Source organism: Oryzias latipes, chromosome 2 (genome assembly GCF_002234675.1).
Source record: "Oryzias latipes chromosome 2, ASM223467v1".
Taxonomy (NCBI): domain Eukaryota; kingdom Metazoa; phylum Chordata; class Actinopteri; order Beloniformes; family Adrianichthyidae; genus Oryzias; species Oryzias latipes.
The window spans coordinates 21447333-21464118 of NC_019860.2; the positions used below are offsets into that span (position 1 = coordinate 21447333).

General features: G+C 49.1%; 2 protein-coding genes and 2 non-coding genes across 7 annotated transcripts in view; 1 reads left to right on the plus strand and 3 right to left on the minus strand.

The window, feature by feature from the left end:
* The window catches only part of LOC101161131 (histone demethylase UTY), a 36292-nt gene extending 26317 nt beyond the window's left edge, over positions 1-9975 (plus strand). Inside the window, exons 14-29 of one of the 2 annotated variants that reach the window (XM_023965773.1) lie at positions 443-574; positions 650-721; positions 799-894; positions 1980-2348; positions 2431-3266; positions 3644-3773; positions 4519-4624; positions 4707-4912; positions 4985-5046; positions 5129-5203; positions 5279-5542; positions 5621-5808; positions 5876-6017; positions 6089-6215; positions 6405-6575; positions 8884-9975. In XM_023965773.1, coding sequence (XP_023821541.1) covers positions 443-574; positions 650-721; positions 799-894; positions 1980-2348; positions 2431-3266; positions 3644-3773; positions 4519-4624; positions 4707-4912; positions 4985-5046; positions 5129-5203; positions 5279-5542; positions 5621-5808; positions 5876-6017; positions 6089-6215; positions 6405-6575; positions 8884-8913 — 3006 coding nt within the window. In that variant the 3' untranslated portion in view covers positions 8914-9975. The remainder of the gene's footprint in view (positions 1-442; positions 575-649; positions 722-798; positions 895-1979; positions 2349-2430; positions 3267-3643; positions 3774-4518; positions 4625-4706; positions 4913-4984; positions 5047-5128; positions 5204-5278; positions 5543-5620; positions 5809-5875; positions 6018-6088; positions 6216-6404; positions 6576-8883) is intronic. The other variant, XM_023965775.1, reaches the window with a different exon arrangement.
* The window catches only part of LOC101173532 (FUN14 domain-containing protein 1), a 78841-nt gene that overhangs the window by 31161 nt on the left and 30894 nt on the right, over positions 1-16786 (minus strand). For 2 of the 3 annotated variants that reach the window (XM_023965823.1, XM_023965817.1), the window contains exons 1-2: positions 16303-16412; positions 11734-11903 (exon numbers count right to left, since the gene is read on the minus strand). The gene's annotated coding sequence lies outside the window, so the exon portion shown is untranslated. Of the gene's footprint in view, positions 1-11733; positions 11904-16302; positions 16413-16786 lie in introns of those variants that run through there. The other variant, XM_020708964.2, reaches the window with a different exon arrangement.
* mir221 (microRNA 221) lies at positions 10075-10177 on the minus strand. The gene has a single exon (NR_107079.1). It is a non-coding gene; the product is annotated as a microRNA 221 (primary transcript).
* On the minus strand, positions 10214-10319 carry mir222 (microRNA 222). Its single transcript, NR_107080.1, has one exon. It is a non-coding gene; the product is annotated as a microRNA 222 (primary transcript).

Here is a 16786-nt window from a genome sequence, read left to right on the forward strand (position 1 = left end):
CTGGCAGCCAGAATCCGGTTGGTTTGTGTCAGCGGTCGCATCCAGCTCACAGGACTCTGGAGAACTGTAGCTTTAAAGGTTGAATCGCCGCAGTTTGTTGTTGTACCGTCTGATAGGAGTCGCTGCAGCGGCGCTGCAGCTGTGGTGACGTTTCTTTCTGCACAGACGGCCTTGGCTGTGTTAACAAAACACAGAATCACAGCGTTGCTCTCCTTTCTTCCCCCTCTCTCTCTTCCATTTTCTACCTCCATCGCTGTTCTTTTCTTCACAAAATGATCGTTTTCTTCCTTTCATTCTCTGTTCTTTGACTTTCATTCCTCTTTTCGATCCCTTTTCTTTCCTGCATTGCCTTTCCCTCTCCATCCTTTCATTTCTTGTTATTCCTTTTGCTTCTTTTATGCCTGCAATCTTTCCACATACCACCCCCCCCCCCCCCTTCCAGGCTTGTAAGCCTAATCACAGTGCAGAGGGCGGGGCCTCGGGTCAGTCTCTGCCCCCCCACGTGAGCTCTCTGGGCCAAACAGAGGACCAGTCCTGTCCAGCTAAGAGGAGAAGAGCTTCTGGCTCCAGCAAGGTAAGCCCTGGTGGTGGAAGTCACTTCTGCTCCCGCCGTGGATTATTTCCTGAAACGGTGTGGTCCTCCCCTCAGAGCGACTCCTGGGGGGGTAACCCAGCACAGCAGCCAGCACCCAACTGGAACCTCTCCCCGCAGAAGCTACAGGTCAGTTTTTGTCCCTCAGCGCTGCAGCGTGTCGTCTCAGCAAACACAGAGTTGGTATTTGTGCTGTCGGCCTGCAGATGCTGGAACAGCTGAGGGCCAACAAGGCCAACCTGAAACCCCCACAGCTGCAGATGCTGGAGCAGCTGGAGGCTCAGCTCGCCATGATGCAGCAGGTAAAACCTGAACGGCTAACCATAAAACACCTCCACCAGCAGGAATATCTGTTCAACAATAGGAAACAGTGAGAGGACTGAGGTGAACCCGAGCTGACCCTCGGTTCCTCTGATGTGCAATACACAAACAGTTTGGACTGTTTTCTGCAGCTTCTAGTCTTTAGTCTATAGACTGCGGCGCCTTCCAGCCGTCATTCAACATGTGGCTCCTTCATTTGGTTCTTTGATCAGATGGCGGCGCACCAAAGAGCAAGAACAAAAATCACAATCTCATTGTTAACATCGTCTATTTTGGATCTGCTCCTTTACCTGTTTGGGAGCCCAGACCTCATTGAGAGTTTTTAAGTTTTCAGCTAACAAACTGCAGTTTGGAGGCGTTTTAGGACCAACGGCTACGATGTTTGCAGTGGTTTATTGTGAGGAAGGGCTTAAATATTGCTTTAAGTCTGTAAATTAGCTATGAGCGACGACAAGTTTGATGTTCCGTCTTTAATTTAAGATACATAAAATCATAGAAACTCATTATAGTGGTTAAAAATGATCGGCCAATCAGATTTGAGCAAAATAAAACATTATTCGTAGTTACAGAAGAAACAATTCCTGAGCAGGAAAATGCTTGAACCCTGTAACACAGGAGCTTTAGCTAAAGCTCCTCTGTTGACGTTCCCTGAATTACTCGTCAATCCCAGTTTACGCAATTAAATTCGGATCCGGAGAAAAGCAGCTTTGTGCTGATATTCAACACTTTATTCATTTCACATTAGTATTTTATTTAACATAACTTAACATAAGTAAAGTGTTGCGTTTCTGTGCAAAGCACCTTTACTTTTCTTGTTTTATGTGTTGCTTTGTGCCGATATCTAACACACACGAAGCAGCTTTACTTTACGTTGCATATTGGAACGAAGCCCTCCCTTCTCTCAGAATTGCATTGAAGAGTTAGGGTACTTTGAATACCGTTTGTTATTCCACGTCGCCGGTGACAGCCTTGGGGTTAAAGGGATAAATCCTTTACGCAATGTTTTTTTTCTGTCCTTATGAACGCCAAAACCACTTTTTTTTCCCGCTATTTTTTTGTTCTTCAGCTGAGACAAAATGCCTCCGGAGGAGGACAGTTGCGCCCCTCCCTTCCCAACGGCCCCATCATCAACTCGCTCCCCTCCCCCAACCCCAGCCTCCACCCCACGCGGTTCCACTTGACGCCCCACCGGGCCCCCTGCCCACCCCAGCCGCTGTCGAACGGGCCGGTGGGCTCCGGGACGCACTCGGACTCCGTGGGCGAGGGTGGGAGTAATAATCAGCTGGGGCCCGCGGCCGCAGGACCCAACGGAGACGTGCCTTACCTGCAAGCTGCCGATGCCGGCAGCAGCGCAGCCCCGCTACCTCACACCTGCACAAGCACGCAAACACAGGACACCGCGCCGCGCCCGGCCCTGCACCTAAACTCCTCTCAGGTGAGAAGCCTCATTGTTTAGCCGACTGCGATAAAAGCGGCGCCGTGTCTTTGTGCTCACAGACGCTTTTTTTTTCCTGCAGGGGCTTCAGAAAGGGTGTGTCCCACCGGCCAGCGAGGAGACCCACCTCCAGAACCCCAACTCCTCCACCTCTGTTAACCCCAACAATCAGGTTGGGCATTCGACCAATGCCCCCTCGCCGCGGCAGCCGCCTCACAACCACCTCCCCTCCCCGCCCTCCATCCCCCACTCCTCTACCTCAAGCGGTGCAGGACCTGGTGCTACCAAAGATGACAACACCACAGCCACTCTCGTCACCGCGGCCCCGCCCCTCGGTAACGGAAGCTCCGAGAGCAAACCGCTGGTGCCGCCTGCTGAAGGCGCTGGGGCGCCGGCGGACAGTGTAGCCAATCACATCCTCTCGGGGGACGCCGACAAGGCGGCAGAAGGCGGTGACAAGCCCAGCCTTAGCGCAGACAATCCCAGGCTCTCTGCCCTGCTGGCGGGGGGGAAGGGCCCCGAAGAGAAGGAGGGGCTGTCGGAAGGAGCCGCGTCCACGCCGGTTGAGCCCCACAGGAAAGTCAACAACATCCACCCAGCCGTCCTGCCCTCCACCCCCCACGCACAGGGCAGCTCGGCCGCCTCCTCACCCATCTCTGCCATGTCCACGGCCACGCCATCGCCCAAATCCTCAGAGCACAACCAGACTGGCGGGCACAGTCCGTCCACCGCCACGCCCACCGCGCCTGCCGTCAACGGCAAGGGGGGCATCTCAGAGGACTCCCAAAGCCCACTGAAGGCAGATCCACCCGCCTCCACCTGCTTCAAAGCGACACCTCCACACATACACGGCTCCTCGTCGGCGTCGTCCTCCATCTCCATCTATCCCAGCTCCACAGACGTGCTGAAGGCCTGCAGGTGAGACTCTGCTGCTCCTTTTGGTCCAGAGAAAATCCCACAATTCACTGCAGCAGTTTCTGAGGTACCAGGGGGCTGTAGGTTTAGCAAAAATCAGAATTAAGCATCAAGAGGAGTTTTCACTGATGTCAGAGTGTACTTTTTACAGGTACAATTCTTTGAGGAAGTGTGTTTTCTGGGGGAATGTCTCCCCCCAGTGGAATTGCAGCACCAGTGCAAAACAATGAAGTGATTATGTAACAGTCAACAACACTGAAGGCCACTGGGCCCCCTTGTTGCCGTGCAGATTTGGTGGTTCTGAACAGATTTTAAACGATTGAACGCGCTTAAATTTCGCTCCATTTTCAACGCCGTGTGGGTTTCTGGTGTTTGTGCAGAAACCTGGGGAAGAACGGGCTCTCAAACAGCAGCATCCTTCTGGATAAGTGCCCTCCACCCAGGCTGCCGCCCCCACCCTCGCCGGCCCTGCCTAAAGACAAGCTCAACCCTCCAACCCCCAGTATCTATGTGAGTACAGATGAAGATCCGGCTCATGGTTGTCCTCTGATGTCTGCTAGGGATGGGAACCGTTTGGATCTTATTTAGTGCTAAACCAGTACTTTTGAAACAGTTTGAGCGCCTAAACGGTCCTCTGATCCAATGTTTCAAAAATGAAAAAACACAGACATAATTGCCAAAAAGATGATGAATAATGAAGCAGCATCACAAGGTCATGGCAAGCACCGCAGCGCTGTATCTCAGTTTTCACACACGCTGAAGTTGACATGTAGTTCATCGCCATGACGACGGTCTCTTTGGAGCATTGTTCACATCACCCTTTTCTATGAGGTCGCTCCAGTACAGACAAACTTTCACTTGTTTCACCTGTAGCTCCACCCACCCCTATGACCACGCCCATTTAATATGAGTCCACCCACAATCACTGGGAAGGTCGCATGATTGGCTAGAATTGTTAATCAAAACTTAATAGAAGTGTTTGACTTATCCAAATCACGGCAATGAAATCGCGTTTGTATGCTACCTCGGTAATGCCGGAACTGTTAGTACCGTATACGTCAGTACCAGTGGTGCTGTATGGGTAGGAACTGCCATTACTAAACAGGTCTGTACCAGTAGTATCATATATGTTGGAACCAGTAGTACCGTATACGTCTGAACTGGTAGTACTGTATATGTAGGAACTGGTAGTATCGTATGCTTCAGTATTTTGGTACCCATCTGTATCCTCTGCTAACTGTGCTCTCTGTGACAGCTGGAGAACAAGAGGGACGCTTTCTTCCCCCCGCTCCATCAGTTCTGCACAAACCCCTCCAACCCCGTCACTGTCATCAGAGGCCTTGCTGGAGCTCTCAAGCTGGGTAGAGGCTTTGTTTGATTTTGTCTTGCAGATGCTAGCAAAAATCCTTGTCTCAAGCTAATTTTGTAACCCATCCTGGGCAGATCTGGGTCTGTTTTCCACCAAGACATTGGTAGAGGCCAATCCGGAGCACCTGGTGGAGGTCTGGACTCAGCTATCACAGCCCGCCGACGAGAACTGGGACCCAACGGGCACGAAGAAAATGTGGCGCTGCGAGAGTGCCCGCTCCCACACCACCATCGCCAAATATGCTCAGTACCAGGCCACATCCTTTCAGGAGTCCCTGAGGGTGAGTCGGGGCTTCAGGCGTTCAGACAGCTTCAGCTCCAGAAGTCATGTTCACTGGTTATTGTGTTTGTAGGAGGAGAACGAGAAGAAAGCACTAAAGGAACCTTCAGACACCGAGCCAGCATCGGCGGAGAGGTACTTCAGAACTAATTCAGGTTTTTTTTTCTAGAATTATGATGGTAGAAGGGTCTAACAGAAGCCTTCTTTTGTCTTGAAGTGCTGCACGAAAAAGAAGAGGGCCCCTAAAATACATCAAGTTTGGCACCAACATTGATGTATCAGATGAACGGAAGTGAGTTTCTCACCAAAGCGAAGCTGATTTACCATCCTCGTTCAGACAGAGGAGTGACGATGTTCTCTCTGCCAGGTGGAAGCAGCAGCTGCAGGAGCTCAGTAAGCTGCCGGCCTTTGCTCGGGTCGTGTCCGCCGGGAACCTGCTCAGCCACGTGGGCCACACCATCCTGGGGATGAACACGGTCCAGCTCTACATGAAGGTTCCCGGCAGCAGGATCCCCGGCCACCAGGAGCACAACAACTTCTGTGCTGTCAACATCAACATCGGGCCCGGCGACTGCGAGTGGTTTGCGGTGCCGGAGCCGTACTGGGGAGTGATGAGCAACTTCTGCGAAAAGTAGGATAGTTGTGCGTTTGTTGTCGTCTACGGTCATCTTCCTCTGCGTCTTCATTGCCGTTTCTTTGTCCTCAACAGGAATAACATCAACTTCTTGATGGGTTCCTGGTGGCCCAACCTGGAAGACCTGTATGAAGCAGACGTGCCGGTTTACCGCTTCATCCAGCGACCCGGTGACTTGGTGTGGCTCAACACAGGCACCATCCACTGGGTGCAGGCCATCGGCTGGTGCAACAACATCGCTTGGAACGTCGGCCCTCTCATTGGTACGGCTTGGATTGTTGGTCGTCTTAAAAAAAAAGTTCTTCTTCATGATCTTCTACCTTGTTGCAGCCCACCAGTACAAGCTCGCAGTGGAGCGCTATGAGTGGAACAAACTCCAGAGCGTCAAGTCAATGGTTCCCATGGTGCACCTTTCCTGGAACATGGCCCGCAACATTAAAGTGTCTGACCATAAGCTGTTCGAGATGATCAAGTGAGTGACGGGGTGCGCAGGTCTCTGCTGAGGGTTGGAGCAGGCGCTGACTGAAGGTTTCTCTCCGGCAGGTACTGCTTGCTGCGGACCCTGAAACAGTGCCAGTGGGTGAAGGAGGCCTTGGCCACTGCCGGCAAGGAAACCGTCTTGAGGACGAGGACGAGGGACGAGCCGGCCCACTATTGCACCATCTGTGAGGTCAGTAGATAGATCTAGGAGCTTTCCATCAGTTCTTCTTCATGTTTTTCAGGAAGCAACCATAAAGTTGGTCATCCTACCACCTTTGATTTTAGTCAGAATCCAGATGAAATGATAGCAGTACCTGTAAAGCGTCTCCATGCTTCTCACCGGAGGTTTTGTTTTGGTTTTTGACTTCGTTTTCTGCAGGTGGAAGTCTTCAACCTGCTGTTTGTGCGCCGCGAGCTCCTGACCAAGAAGCCGTACGTGGTCCACTGCCAGGACTGCGCCAGGAAAGGAAGCGCCACGCTGGACGACTTCGTGGTGCTGGAGCAGTACAGGATGGAGGACCTCATGCAGGTCTACGACCAGTTCACATTAGTAAGTCCTCAGATCTGCCATGAAAGACCAAGCCGCTTTTCTCCCTACAGTCTGTGTTCTTGTAGCAGTTGACCGGTTCTGCACGACCCTGGTGTCCAGTGGAGAGCTTGGTAGCTCGGCAGCTACTGGGAGTCCAGATCCTGGGGCTGTACCATACTGCTTTGCGAAGGCGTGCGACTTCGTTTTGACAAATTGTGGCCACTGTGTCTCGTACTGAGGACTCTTAGTTTGGTCAGACGCCGTGTGTTTGTTCTTTATGTTTGGTTGTATTGGGTTGGAATGACCTCTAAGTATTACACTCCGTCAATCGCCTGTTTGTAGGCTAAAGGGGAAGTTGTGGTCTCATGCTAGGTTCACACGGACCCCGCTAAGATGCTTTCAAGCCAATGAAAAGTCAATGTAAACGCCCATATATGCGCTTTTGGGCTTTTTGCGTTCAAAACTTGCACTCGCAGTTTTTGGGCTCTACGTACAAAACAATTGAACGCGCGTTGCAAGTTAAACCAGGTTAAACTTTGACCAATCAGGGACTTGGATTTGGTAGTGATGTATGGGTGGCGTCCATTTTACTTTAAAAATGAATCATGAAAGAGAAATGAATAATTGCTGTTTGTGCCCGGCTGGAAGTCTGTGACACCAAGTCCGTCATGTATTGGGGTAGAGGTTAGAAAGAGAAAAGCGAGATTCACCTGATTTGTTCAGCTTTGACACACTAAATATGTACATGCGCTAATATCGGGTAGCGACAGTATGCAGACCGTATGCTAAAAGTGCGTTAAACAGGGTTTGTATTGTCGGGAAAAGTCATTGAAATTTTTTTTATATAATATTTTGGATGCGAAAAACATGAAAAAGTATACGAGTCTATCGTGACATTGAAATTTAAATTGTGGCAGAATTGCAACGTCACGCTATTGGTGATGGGGAGCAGTCGTTGCTGAGTTTTCATCGGTTCTGTGTTTGGCCCTCTAACACGGCCCATGAAAATACAACCAAATGTGGGGAAAATATAGCTGTAACGACGAGTGGCTTTTCCAGAAGCATCAGCCACGGCTGCTGAAAGACCCTGACCAGAAGCGAAACAAATTCAGAATTTGTCCTAAGCAGCAGTTTTTCTGAAAAACAGGCACAAACAGACATTGATAGGACAGCTGCAGTTTCAACGGCAAGGCAGGCTAACTTGGATGCATCTACAACAATGGAAGCTGAGGTATTGTGGACATTAAAAGTACAAATCGTCAGAAGACGTGGCTCGCCTTGTTCAGTTTCCCGACATTCAGATTGCTAGATTTCCATGTGGTGAGAAAAAATGTCGTTATGCGCGCACATCCAGACCAGCCCCCATTTTTCAGCCATTTTAACGGCTTGTTTCACCTGACAAACGTCTTAAACGTTTGCAGTTTTCTGTCTGAGATGAAGCAGTGAGGACGGTTACGGTGTGACATCATACCAGGAGAGGACAGAGATTTGTTCCAGACTGATTCTTGTTCAAGGGTCAACATTTCATTTTGTGAAGCCAAATTTGACTCGATTCAAAGATTCTCATTCTACAATCAGTCTGCGATTTTTCCTATTTACAGTGTATTTTGGAAGAACTTTCTATATATATATGTTTGAATGAGAATACAGGTGCGGGGAATTATTCTTACTCTTTGATGTTCATACGACAGATATACTTTAATTTGTGCAACGGTGTTCCTTTCTCTTTGATGTTCTCATTTTCTCTTATTGTAACAATAACCGTGTTAGTAGCTGCGTTTCCATCACACGGATACGGAAAACGTCATCAAAATTCCAGAAATGTTGAATAAACAATAATATTGCGAATAAACACAAACCAACTTGCGCAAAAACACGGATGTGAACAACACTTTGATTGACAGCAGATACATTTACATTTCTGCGCTCATCACCGTCGGCGTCTTCTTCAGGCCGTGGAGCGGCGAGCTCCTCACAGGTGGGAGGGGCTACGGATGAAGGCATTTTGGGAAATGCTGGTTGGTGATTTCACAGAGGAGCTGTAGATCCAACCATTTTTGATGATCTGTGTGACGCTGTGGGACCTCTGGTGGCGCACGCTGTGCGGCAACCTAGGCCGCCAGTTCCTAATAAAAAGTGCATCGCCATCCGGTTGCTGTGGTGCAGCGTCAAACCTTTCCTTTAGTAAAAATGCTGTCACGGGTAGAACGCTGTAGACGTCTTTTGGGTTTTTTTATGCATCAGCGAGGCGGTTCTCTGTTTGGTCACCTCGCGGTTGGATCCTCTGTAAGTCCTGACTGACGCCTGCCTGTCATCTTCTCTCCCCCAGGCTCCTCCTCTTCACTCGGCGTCGTCTTGACATTAGGCGGCTCTTCCATCGCCTTCTGCTCTGGAGCCATGACGCCCATCCACCCACATGAACTTGTACTAAGATTTTACCTGAACATCCCCCACGAACGGACCATTTCTGATATTCAGGAAAGCCGCCGCCGTCTCCCCTGCCCGCCCGCCCGCCCCCCTCGCTGCCACCCCTCGTCCCTTATGGCTGGTCTCCATAGCGACGGCTGGAGGCCGAGGCGGCCGAGCGCGTCTGTCTATGCAACCTGTTTGAAGCGCCGTGGCCGTCCAGAAGGAGGTGCCACCCGGCCCGATAACAGAACTCCCCCCCCCTCCTCTCCTGCCGCCCCCCCCCCATAGACAATGGTTCGGCCCCGTTTTCACGGAGGACTTAATCAAATGTGTTTGGGACAGGGGGGGATCGGGGAGATGGGTTCTTTAAAGTGTGATGAAAATGTTTTGTAGATAATTGTTAACTGTCACAACTGGCAACAGCACCCCCGAACAGACTACTGACTTGACGCCCCCCCCCTCCCCGTTTGTCCTTTTCTATTCTGGTAACAGGACTTTTATTTCTTCGCCTCCCCAGAAATCTTCTATTTTTCCCTACAGAGCACTAGCCTGCTTTGGTTTTCACTATAATAGATGGTAATCTTAGGAGCTAAACCTCCCCCAAAAAGTGTAATGTGAAGATTTTGTGTGATTTTTTTTTTCTTCCCTCTTTTGTTCCTTTTTAATAGCTTTTTTTTTGTTTTTTTCAAAGCTATGGTGTTTTTGTTAGAATAAATAAAAACTTAAAAAAAAATATTACTAGCCAAGTCACAAAGAAAATGGGTTGCACATAGACTTATGGAATTAAGTTTGTGATTTTTTGTTTTGTTTCGTTGTTTCTAATCTTGATGTAAATTTACACTATTTATAAAACGCATATTTATTGCTTGAAAATATTTGTCGATGGAATGCTGTTATTTTTTTCCAGAGTACCTGCCATTAAATTTGAAGGAGTTCTGTCATTTTAAAACGACTCCTCTTACATTTTCTATATATAAATAAAATTGCTTAGCAAGCATTGTACAGAAACGAACATTTAAAATCGTTTTATTGTTTGAAGAATGTTTTATGAGTCAATAAACACAAAGTTGTCAAACGATTCCAGACGTTTTTCCTTTTCCGGTAACGCGGCCGAGACTTGAGTGGAGGCCTGAAACCCAGCAGACAATGTAGCTGTAGACGGACGCACACAGAATACTACACTGTATGCCAGGTCCAGAACTCCTCATGGACGGAGGAACGCCACCTGCCGGGCCGTGGAGCGGTGGAGCGGACTCGTGCGGGCCGTCGGCGGAGACCCAGTAGCCAGATGTAGCTGCTGTCAGCCCCACAGGATCTACACTGACTACTGAGCAAGCGCCGGGCGCCCAGGGGCCCCGCCTGAAGCATCATCAATCTGACACACCAAACAGAAAAGAAATCAAGTTTCCTGACAATCAAACCACCGTTCGGTCCGGAAGCACTAAAGAGGAAAACAAGCTGCCAATTTCCTTTGTGGCGGCGAGTGTGAAGAAGTTCTCTGCAGGGTTCATGGAGCCACTTTCACACTCATCCCGGGTGAGGATGTAGACGCTCGGTGGAAGCAGAGGGACACAGCCGCCCCCCACACCCCCCGCATGGATCACTGTGCGACGCCCTCCCCTTTGGAAAAACTTTGCAAAGAAAAATCCCAAAACTGGACGATGAAACTGTCGAATCCCCAAAGTTTAAGACTGTCCAAATAAAAAACTGTTTATCAAAGCGTCTTTTTAAAGGTGAAGCTTTTCAAATTGTGGGGGTCACATGAAAACACCGTTTCAGATCACGTACTAATTTCAGAGGGGTTACCAAGGTGACATCGTGTTAAGACGGGAAATCGATTCATCAAACAGGAAATTTCGCAGTTTAGGCCGATTTGAGGGGCATTTTCCCCCATAATGCACTGCTTCTAAAACTTGTTTAGATTCAAATATCAGAGGAATTTTGTTTTAAATTAACAAAATGGTAGACCATGCAAATGTAATCGCACAATTTTAATTCAATTAGCTAACAGGTGGGGGTCAACAATTTGGAATCATTTATATCTGGATTTATGAAAATGAATCAGAATTAAACCAATGATTATCTTTTAGCAAGACTTTTTTTTTTGCTGAACCTTTTTGAAATCAGTTTAAAAACGGAGGCTTTTGTTTGAACTGGTTCAGACCAGCTGAAGTCCGGCAGCCCCCCGAACACGTCATGTGTGGGGCCTCATGAGCAGAGCTGCAGAAGGATTTTCCCCTGAACAGCAGAAAGGATGGGAATTTGGGGCAACAACGCCCTCAAGTGGGCAGCTGAGACACTGCATATGAGTTTTGCAGAGTTTGATTTAATATAGTTTATGTGTGAAAGCGAAATAATTGGTAAATTTTATAGGCTTGGGGACGCAGGTTTTTTTTCTAGTTGTAAAACTTTTCATAATGGAGCTCGGTGGCAGAAGTATCATGGTATGGAAATATTTGCCTATAGGATCGGTTAGCTGCTTTTTCCGTGGGGTTTCTGAAGGGCTGCGTCACAGAAATTGTTATTTTTCAGACATTTTCAGCTTTGATCAAAGGAAAAAAAAAAAACATTTCTGCTACAAATCGACCAAAACAGGTGACACATTTGCTAAATCTCCGTTTCTTTCTGTCGTGCCGCCTTCCTGTTGGTTTTATTTGTTGGGAAACACATTATCCAGACGTTACGTGGAGCTTTGGAGCTGGAGGACACAGTGGCGCAGATAAAGGTGTCTTGTTGGGGTTTATGCTTTAGAGCTGTTTAGATTCCTGACCTGACAAAAACCAAGTTACATGCTGCTGCAAAAACAAGATGAATTCCTCCTCTGGAGCCTTTCGCCGTCTCTTCAGCGCTGTGCTGCAGACAAAGGCGTCCAGCCGAGGCCGGCGTCCGATTCTGCCGGCGCTCGAGGACTTTTCCATGGCTGCCTCTCAACAGGTCGACCTGAAAGCACAGACAGAGGAACGTAAACGCTTAGAGCTGGGAGCTTCTGAACGTTTCAAAGCAGCTCAAGTCTTTGGGTGGATCGGATCCGAACCAACACTTTCACTCCAAACTCCAGGAAACCGGCAGGTCGTTTTAGCGCCTGCGCCAATTAAAAAGACGAGAGCTTCCTGCTCTGACAACAAAGGCAGGAAGCCGAAGTCGCAGCGCGGCGGCGTGCTACTTCTGAGAGGAAGACGGGAACGAATGGCAGAATGGATGTGCAATTGTTCTGCTTTCATTCATCATTTCCTCCTCCTCCCCCCCTCCCTCTGCATTGCTACTTAACCACACACGCAGTGTGTTTAATGGGGCTCAAACGCTGGAGCGGCCGACCGTCTGCAGTTCCACCTCTGGGAAGTCTGGCAGCGCTCCAACAGTGGTATGTGACCTCCGCCTGGATCGGACCAACCAACCCCCCCAACTGCCATCCTCAAGGCTGTGCCACCTAACAATATCTCCCTGTGTCCCAGTCCGGGGGGTGGGGGTGGGGGGCTAAAGCGGCAGAGTGATCAATGCCCCCCGTCCCAACCCCCTTTTCCCTCCGCCGCTCCTCTGATGTTTCCGTCTTTGTGAGAAGCAGACAGGTGGCCCTGACTGCTAATTTTAACCGGGCTGATTGTCTGCATGCGTTTCCCACAGCTATGTATAGACCGGCGACCAAGTGGGTCAGCGGCTCGCACACACACCTCCAACCCAGGCCTGACCTCGGCTCGTCTCATTTGTCCATTCGTCCCGTCCCACCTCTGCTGCTCCCGGATAGGCTGCCTGTCTCGGCCAATTGCAGATCTCCATTTTGCCCATTCATAAAACCCCAGGTCGCTGAAGAGTAGAATATAGGGGGGGGGTCAAAGGGGGGGTGAACGGGTCGTTCTTACGTCTTAATGGATCCGGGCGGAACTCTGCTTCCCGGCATTCCTGTCGGTTTAATGAGTAATGAATCGCACATCCGTCTCTTTGATTTTACCTATTTACAACTAATATCTACAATCAATGCGTAAAAAGACGTTTAAATCGGTTAATTCTGTGCAACAAAGACTAAAAAACAGAAATGTTTTTCACAAAGGTTCATCAAAACCCGGTAAGTAATTATTTAAAGTCCGACTCCGATCAACTTTTGATCTATTTTCAGCCAGCGCCGCCCCCCCTCCCGCAGTTTTAGACAAAATCCAAAAATCTGTCCTTTACTAGGACATAGTTTCTGCAGAGCAGCAGGAGTTCATTAGAAATTCCCCTCTGAGTTGGTGTGGAGTAACCCCGCCCCCCTTTCCTACTTCTTTAAACGTGGGAAGTAACGATTTAAGAGTCTAAAATAGGAGTGAGACCTCTTCAAAACACTCGTTTATTAGACGCTACAGCGGAGTCGTGCCTAAATTGGCTCCGATTGACGTCCTGAATTCGCTTTTTAATCGCAGAACAAACTCTGATCTTGGTAACCGGAGAAAGACGAAGCATTTTCCAAATCCTTGTGTACTTGAAGAGTCCAGGAATCAAACAAAAACTTTCTGAAGAGGCCAACAAAAGTTGGACCGCCCCTTTAATAAAGAAATGTCCCCGTCCGTCAAGGCTGCACAAGATTTCGTTAAAGCTCCCAAAAAACAAAAAAAAGAATTGAGAGGTGCTACCCGTTACCATGGTAACAGCGAGAAATTAGCACAAGGGAAGTGGGAGCGGAGTGGTTTTTTTTTTTTTTTTTCACGCGAGTGGGATGCTGGCCCGCTTTCAGAGGATGAGCGGCGGCGGACGCATTAACAGCACAGGTCTGAGGTGTCGCTGCACGCCGCCGCAGCGCCCCATCTTTCATGTTTGATGAAGAAACTGGCACCTCTTCCTGCAGGAGAGAGAGGAGGGGGGGTTGACAGATTTCCTCGCTGCTTGCTCTGCTCAGCCAGCGCCGCCCCCCCTCCCTTCTTCCTCACTGCATGTTTACAGAGTCTGCGAGGGGAGAGCTGGGTTCAGCTGTTGATCTGGATCAGAACGCTCCAGTCCCCCACGTCGGGCGGATGTGAGCGTCCATCTGTCGGTCATGTGACGTCTCCGCGGTCCAAACTCTGACTACTATTGAAAATAGAAAACGTTTTGGCTTCATGAGGCTTTTAATTTGACAGGTCTCTGCCCCCCCCCCCCCCCCCCCTCCAAATTCAAGCTGCTCCGTCACTCAAATCCAGTCCAAATTTTAGAAGACAATGGCTTTTCCACCCACTCTCCCTCTCAACGCCCCCATATTAAAGCATAATTTGCCCCCCCCCCTTTCTTGAGGAGTCAGCTGTCTCCTCAATCACTTTTTTTTTCCTGCGACGGCAGCCGGGAGCCCACGAGCGCTTCGACGCAAAAGAACAATTATGCAGATGTGCGCTAAAACCACTTTGCCGCTATAATCCAACAATCAGTCCATTATAGTAATTGTCGTTAGCGAGTGGGCGATTATGAGGGGGGGGGGGGGGACGACGGGCGGAGCGGGTTTATGTAAGCGCTGCTGAACATCCTATGTGGTGTTTGAGGGTCAGGGAGTGTGTGAGGCCACCAGAGGGGTCTGCAGCGGGAATCGATTGTCAATCTGCAGCAGCAGACGCTTCACCACTCTTTTTAGGATAATTGTCAGAATTCTGCAGCATAAAGGGCGGGGGGGCACCGTGCTATCTGTGCATCATCATCATCAGAGGCGAGGTCATCTGACCGCCGCCGTCGCTCTCAGACGCGCGGAAAAGCAGCATTTCGGGGGGGGGGGGTCATGTGAGGAGGCGGAACATTAGCGGTTCCGAAAAATGTGGTCACCTCAAAGAGAAGGGCAACTCTGGAGGCTAAGCTCAACTCCTCCTCCTCCTCCTCCTCCTCCTCCTCTTCTTCAGTCATGGGTTCTCCGCTGGGGAATCGCATACCAAAAACACAAGAATTTCCCCCCCCTCTCCTCTCCGGGCAGCCCCCTCCTCCTCTTCCCCGACGCACAGTAAAGCCAGCCGTTTACAGAGACGACAAGGAACCAGAATAAAGGCATCCCACAATCCACTGCTGTTCAAAAACTGTCAAACAATACAAATACAGAAGAGTTTATGGAGTTAAAATGTGTGGACATCACGTGATAATCTGTAATATATATATATATTTATATACATATATATATATATATATATACATACATATATATATATATATATATATATATATATATATATATATATATATATATATATATATATATATATATATATATATATATATATATATATATATATATATATATACATATATATATATATATATATATACATGGATTTACTGCTAATTTTAGGGAAAATTTGACGACGCAGCAGCAATAACATGTCTATTTATTTTAAGAATTAAATCATTTGTGTTTATCCTCTTGACATACATTTCAAACCATTATTAAAGACTTTAACCCAGCAGCGACAAAAACCTCCAAACTAGAGGGTTGCTGGTTCAAGTCCAGCACTGGTTAATTTTAGGGTAATGGGGAATAGCAGGATTATCCAAAAACTACCTGATGTGTCAATCAGCGTTCAGGGGGTAGATTGGGGGGTTTAAACCACCAAAAGGTTCCTGAGTGCGGCTAACCGCTCCCCCCATAGGGCGGGTCAAATGTAAAGAGCTAAATTCCCACGCGTAAATGGGCTTTGACACCCAAGAAATTCATTCACAAAACTTTTTTTCCCCCCAGAATTGAGTGGATTTGGCTTTAACTTTGAAAACCCCCAACCGGATGTTACCGTCGTTACCTCAACGAGCTTGGCGCGCGGCGGCTCTTCTAAGAGGCTTTTCAGAGAGCGATTCCCAAACTGCTCCCGATGAGGCAAATGCGCTGAAAAACGCCGGACGCATTCCTGAGAAACCCGTGCCCGACCGAGGAAGGCTGGAGTTGTGTGCGCGCGCGCACAGAGCTCGCGTCTCTGCGGGGGTGGAGAGCTCACAGACCACACACTTTGCTCACCCCCCCCCCCCCCCCCTCCAAACACACAGTTAAAGTAGAGAAAAGTCAAGTTTGTGTAAAAACAGAAAAACATTCGGACGCACTAAAGCGCGGAAAGCCCTCGTGCGCCAAGGAGCAGCGCCGCGTGGCCAAAGACCGTCCGAGGTGATATGGGGGGGGGGGGGGGGGGGTCTTTCGCGTCCGTTTACAAGCAACAACAAAAAATCCCCAAACTTTCTCACGCTTTTCGGTGAAATCACGCGCCGCGTTGCGCAATCCGCGCGTGGACTTGGAGCGGACAAAATAAAACTTCCTGTTTTCTTTTTCTATCCAAAACGACCAGAGCGGATTTTCTGCGGGACAGCTGTCTCAGCCTCCCCCGGAGGAAAACATAAAAAAAAATAAAAAGCTCCGCGTGAAAGCGGCTCCACTTACCGTGTCTGCGTCCGCTGGCCGCATGTCCCCAGAGCGCCGCGCGCGCGCGTGCGTAAACGCGATCGGAAGCGCTGCGCGCGACACGTCAACGCGTGTTGCCTCTAGATCGGGGGGGGGGGGGGTCTAAAACTGTGGGACCACCGGGAGAGCGCCCCCCCCCCCCAAAATAAAAGGGCAGAAAAAAAGTATTTTCTTTGTTTAAATCTGCGGCTCAGATTCATCCAAACGAAAGAGGAGGTGATTGGAAAAAGAATTGCCCCCTAATAAATAAATGCCCCTGAAATAAAACTAAAAGCCCTGAGACTCAATAAACTACAATCTGTGTTTTTAAACGCCTCATCAAGTTCCTCCTCGCTGCTCCCGCTCAACCAATCAGAGAGAAGCAGCGGGGAACCGATTAACAGAAAAGGGTTCAACACCTCAGTCTGTCCGGACAGGAACACCACAGACCCCCCCCCTCCTTGTGTCACCTGCATCCCAGTGA